The sequence below is a fragment of the Tauraco erythrolophus genome, chromosome 4, assembly GCF_009769465.1.
Source record: "Tauraco erythrolophus isolate bTauEry1 chromosome 4, bTauEry1.pri, whole genome shotgun sequence".
NCBI classification, from domain to species: domain Eukaryota; kingdom Metazoa; phylum Chordata; class Aves; order Musophagiformes; family Musophagidae; genus Tauraco; species Tauraco erythrolophus.
The window spans coordinates 36,178,557-36,184,556 of NC_141468.1; the positions used below are offsets into that span (position 1 = coordinate 36,178,557).

At 37.7% G+C, this 6,000-nt stretch overlaps 1 protein-coding gene across 2 annotated transcripts in view; it reads left to right on the plus strand.

The window, feature by feature from the left end:
* The window catches only part of ARID2 (AT-rich interaction domain 2), a 109,526-nt gene that overhangs the window by 100,864 nt on the left and 2,662 nt on the right, over nucleotides 1–6,000 (plus strand). For both annotated transcript variants that reach the window (XM_086610800.1, XM_086610799.1), the window contains 2 exons: nucleotides 4,428–4,551; nucleotides 4,643–4,734. In XM_086610800.1, coding sequence (XP_086466926.1) covers nucleotides 4,428–4,551; nucleotides 4,643–4,734 — 216 coding nt within the window. The remainder of the gene's footprint in view (nucleotides 1–4,427; nucleotides 4,552–4,642; nucleotides 4,735–6,000) is intronic.

Sequence of the window (6,000 nt, forward strand, 5' to 3'; positions counted from 1 at the left end):
AAGAATTTGTGTATTTATAACTTGGCTTACCAGGTGAAACTCTGCATATGTAGAGTTTTTAACAGTAGTCAGATTTGAGGTCCATTACAGAAAGACAAAATGGGCAAAAGAGGGAATAGGTTCTGATGTGGGAGATGTGGTTGCAGTTATCATAACAAGAATAGGTAATTTTTTAAAGGTATATAGGTCAATATGATGAACATCATTCTCAAGGTGTTCTCCTGATTTTTCCCAACTGGACAGCAGTTTATAACTTCTGTAGTAACAGGAAAATGCTTGTAATCCAAAAAGAAAGTGATTTCTTGTGTATAGTCAGCTGTTTCATACAGCTGAGATGTATTTTCTCCTAACTTGCTATAGTCCTTCCAGTTTTGTGGTCTAAATTTGGGATGATTTGATCCAGGGACTTTTGTAATAAACTTTCCTTTACACAAGCAAACAAGACAAATACCAGCTCCTCTGAGTCTTCTAACTTTGTGCTGCTACCTGCAAGAGAGCTTTGGCTCTCCTTTTTCCCAAAATTATTTCAGCCATCTGGAATTAATATTGGAGAGTGCAGCCCTGGTGCAGTGGGGTTGTGGGGATGGTTTTGTTAATATTGGAGTTATTCAGGGTTCAGTTTCTTGTATAAGTGTATTAAGACTAGGTCTTCATTACTGATGAACTGGAATCTCTTTGTTGCAAGCTAATGATGTAATTGCATGGTCCCAGGCAGATTTTTGCTGTCTGTTCTGTCGCTAGTTAAGTTGCTACTGAGCTACTGGAGGCAGCAGGGAAAGTTGAGTATGAAAGCTGAGAAATTTAGTTTGGGAGTCCTTTTATTTTTTTAATATTAATGAACTTCTTAACACAGACTTACAATTGCTTTGTGGTGCCTTGTTTTGTTACACTGAACAACATTCAGACCTCTGAAAACCACAAAATGAAGAAAAATGGTAATGTACTCTTAAATACTTGGTAAGAGGAGAGCGTAGGGCTGATACCATCTACTAGCGTGATGTGATCTCAACTCTGCCTTTTCAAAAATGTTCCGTCACACAGATAACACATCCAGTAGCTCTGTGTCCTTGCAGGCTTCTTTAAAATTGGCACAGGTACTCATATTAGAAAAAGTATTCGTGCATCCTCTCTTCTAAGGCAAAATTCCCTAATTAGGTCAGATTCAGAAAGTAGGAGTTTATATGCATAAGAGCATTCCACTAGTCGCGAGTAGGATGTTTTGACTCTCCCTGCCATCATCCCTTGTTCCTTCTCGTGGTTGCGCACTCTCTCTGCTTACAGTGAGAGAATTAGCTTTAGTTTTTGTCTGATGGTATGAATTTTGTTTTCAAAAAAACCTAATCAGTCAAAAAAGTGGGTTTGCCAGATGAGTGAAGTACGCTTCCCTCAGTCATTTGAACACCAGTGCAGGAGGTAGGCTGGAACAAAAGGAAGGGAGGAGACCTTTCTCTGTCAGCACTCAAGACAGTTAGTAGTGTACAAAGCTGTATTATGAAATCACAGAGGTTCCCTGTGTTTCTTTTGTGCTCTTCCCTCACTTCTTTATTACTTCTCTTTCACCAAAGAAGAAATCAATAAACAGGAGTATTTTGATGATATGTAATGTGTAACCTACATCATCTTTCAGCGCTGCCCCAGAGTTCTGTTCGCACAACTGAAAAGGCCATCTAGCTACGTGAGGGAAACAAGACTTGGTCATTTGCTTTCCAGAATCAGTGACTTGTCAAATTTAACCCTGAACTCACTACAGCAGGTCACCTCAAGTTGGCTACGTGGTCATGTCTGGAACCTGACTTACAAGGTTTTGGCTTAATTTACTTTTTGTTGAGCCCTAGAAACTTGTCAGGTGTATCAGCGCACTGCTGATGGTCCGTATGGATAGACTCTTGTATGGAGCTGAAACAGCTTAAAGAACTGGTGCTGAGATAAAGCATGTGTAACCTATCAACTTTTAGGCATTAGTTAGGTCAACTTCCTTTACTTAATCTTTCACCTTTTAGGAAACTACTCCTACCTTGGAGAGTGCAGAATAGAGTGAGTGTTACTGGTGCTGTAAGTAAACTCTGTGGAACACAGTGTAGCAAACAAGGGCCCGTTCCTTTAATCATCATTTCTGTCTACTGTAACACCATACATACCTGAAAAAAATCTGTAATGGCTTTTGTTAGAACCAAGTAGGCAAAGTTAAGCTGCATTACAGAGTTGATTGTATACCTTGATTCTGTCTTTCTTTGCTTTTAAAGTTTATTATATTAACTCTTCCTCTTCTGGTTTTCAGAGGTAGCTGAATTTTACATTCTGGAAGGTCAGGTAGCACTAGCAAATAACAGTATGTTGACTGTAGCTTCGTGCATTTGAATCTTTTTAGATTCACATTAATTTTTTTCCTTGTTGCCACTGAAGGAAAGGTGGTAGTGTGAGCTTTCAAAAATATTCTTCCTGCAGCATGGGAGTGGGGCAGGAGATAACTTTAATCACAAGATGAATGGTATGGTTTGAAGTTAAGTTGATATGTATTTAAAGGAATTCAGGAAATCTAGATGTTTCTTGAGATGCATGCTTGCACACAGACACAAGTCAGTCCGCTTGATGTCTCATTTCTTTTTTCCCGAAATCAAAAAGATGAGAGTCCTTTAATATCTTCCTGATTTATTGCAATTGTCCCTTTTTCAATGTTTTTAGAATCAAGGCAATAGTACCTTAACTTTCTAAAACATATTATGATAGTTGTTGCAGAGAGACGTTCAGAATAGCCTCCATTGATGAATCTTTGTTCTTCTCAATATAGGGAAAACAAAAATGTTCCAGAAATTAAAAACGAAGATGATAATCCCTTTACTGTAGTATTCAGTCTCCTATAAACATATGTTACTGCTCAACAGTTTCTTAATTCAGCCCATGCCCTTCTTCATTCATAAAGGTTTTCAAACTCCTGTTCCCATTCAGGGGAGGATGACAGTGTGATAATAAGCTTTGTTTTATGGAGGAGTCTCTCGGTTACTATGTCTTCATTTTCTGCTTTGGGGTTTAAAACCACTCATATGAACCTTTCTCTAATTTTTAACCAGGTTTCCTTGTTGTTAGAAGTTCAGATTATGAAGAAAAAGGGTCTCTCTGAATAGAGAAATCAAGTTTTATTCTTAGAATATTCACTTACAGTGAAAAATGCCTGAATAATACTCTTACAGGCTTTCGTTTTTAAAAATGGAACATTTACATTTGATTTATGCTACCTTTGCAAGTAAGCACTACTGTATATTTATAATGTATTGAAACGTTCTAATGAGGTTCTACTAGAGTATTAAAAGACTTCATAATATTATTCAGTATATTGAAGTGTGGTGATATTTTCACTATTGATACTGCAAAACTTTCTTTTGAGATGACATGACGCTAAAAAAAGTTTTACTCATTAAGTGAGATTGAAATCACTCATACAATTAGTTTAGACTGTATAAATATGCAAAGTTTTACATGAAATTGAGCTTTGACTTCAGTGTTAATACTGAAAATTGAGAATTTGCTTTTGCTATGTTTGTTATTTGTACCAGCTTTGTAAAATACTCTGCTTAATTTATTAATCTCAGTTTGGAAACTGCAGTTAACAGGTAATTGCTTTTACGAATGTTTGATCTGATTTAACAATTATGTTAACTTAAAACTTATGTTACTTTATGTTACTCCTCACTAACCACAGTTAACGCGTATTTTATATTGTCTTAGTGTCTGATGGTTCCAACGAGCTGTGTCAAGTTTGAATAGCTGTATTTTAGGGACGTTCTCTGGCCAAGTCTGAGACGACAGGGGAAATGGGTTTAAGCTGAAGGAAAACAGATTTAGATTAGATCTTGGGAAGAAATTCTTCAGTACGAGGGTGGTGAGACTTTGGAATAAATTGCCCAGAGAAGTTGTGGATGCCCCCTCCCTGGAGGTGTTCAAGGCCCAGTTGGACAGAGCCTTGAGTAGCCTGATCTAGTTGAGAGGCGTCCCTGCCCATGACAGGGAGGTTGGATTAGATGATCTCTGAGGTCCCTTCCAGCCTATGCCATTCTATGATTCTATGACATTTGCATAGCTGCTATCACAGTTCTCGTTAAATGCTGTCTGATAAAACATTCCTTTAAATAGGTACTCTTCAGGAAGTGGCTTTGTCATTAGTGCAATATATTACTTTCCTGATAAGCAGTACTTCTTCAAGGGAAGTGTTTTTTCACATAAAGTAAAGCCCATGACTCTTCCGAAGGCTTTGCAATAAGGTTTATCTCTGTGGAAACAAAAGGCAAATCACATATCAGCACCAAGTATTAAGATCTTTGTGTCTCTGTTCAGATAGCTTAAAAAATTGTCAAAATAAATCTTCAGAGTTGTTAATCTTCTAGAAAGTGGTGCAAATCTTATTTTTATTAATTCTTTGTTTACTACTGTAGGCAGCCAGCTGCGGGGGGTACTGCCTCTACTCCCAGAGCACAGAAGGCCATTGTGAATCATCCGAGCGCTGCCCTAATGGCATTAAGGAGGGGATCAAGAAACCTTGTCTTCAGAGATTTCACAGTCAGTATTGTTTGATTCAAGTATTAGATATTAATTGTTGCCTGCTACTACGAGGCTTTTGCATACTTTTTTTTTCTCTTTACTTTTGTAGGATGAAAAAGAGGGACCAATAACTAAACACATCCGATTAACAGCTGCCTTAATATTAAAAAATATTGGTAAATATTCAGAATGTGGTCGCAGGTAAGCATCGTATGATTCTTCTAATACCAATGGGCAATGTTGTTTCTGTTCTTTTAAGTACCAGACAATAGGGAGGTTTTACCTGTCCTTTAAGAAACCCACCCCAGTGAGTGTATTGACAGGACGTTTTCTCTATCAGTTCTGCCCTGTCTAGTTCCCCACACAAGTGCTCAGCATAGTCTCACCTGACACAGAATTTGTGGTCCAGACTTTTGAAACGTGTTTGATAAATTTAACAGGTTAAATTTTTGGAGAAGGATGAGAGAAGCCTCTGCTGTGGGTCTGTCCCTTTTCCTCCTGAAGGCAGTACTGCATGACTCTGAAAATTAATTCTTCTGTAAGCAGCTTCCCGTTGGCAGTATGCTTTTATCTCAACTTGAGAAAGGGGCAAATGAGCTCTTTATGAACATTTTGTTTAGTTGTGGAGTGACACACAATTGCATTCTCCATACTTGCTGCCTCTCTTTTGCTTTCCCCTCCAAATTTGGGTTAACTCTAATAAACGACTCGGTCAGCTTTCCTCTCATTTCTGGAAGATCCTTCAGTAAGTAAACGGACCAATACTGACTTGTGGTACTAAATGTTCTTTACGATGCAGAAGGAGTAGTAGTAACTTACTGTGCCAGTAATCACCATGCATGCCACTTCTGTATTTTCCAAGCTGTTTTCCACTGAGTTTTTGTTTTGCATTGTTTCCACTTCATAATAGTGGAAGTAATTATTTCTAATAAGAATCTGTTAATTTTGTCTGTTCTTCAAAAACCTGTCAATAGGGAGGAATTTCCTAGTCATAGTTCTAAACAAAATAGTTTTGATACTCGTAGAAACCCTCCTGCTGTCTTCAGCTACCTAATTGGGCGTTGTAGTGAAAACAGAGGCAAACTCTTCTTGGAGAGCATAGTGAAAAGGATTAGGGGAAATGAGCCGAGGTTGCAGCAAGGGAAATTCCAGTTAGATATCGTGAGTAAAATAATAACAAGGGTTAATTGAATATGCTCCCTAAAGAAACTGTGCAATCTCTAGCATTCAAAACCCAACTGAATATAATTTTGAGCAATGTGTTCTAGCTAAGGAGTTGGCTCTGCTTTGAGCAGGAGTTAAACCACATAACTTCCAGAAGTTCCTTGTAACCTGAATTAGTCTTTAATTTCAGTGTTCTCAGATGTAAGAAATCTTTGAAAGTTTAGATCTTTAAAACATTCATGAAGTTTTTAGCACTTTTCTAGTGATTACTTTTGAATATTCTTGTCTTTTTCAGTGTTTAAA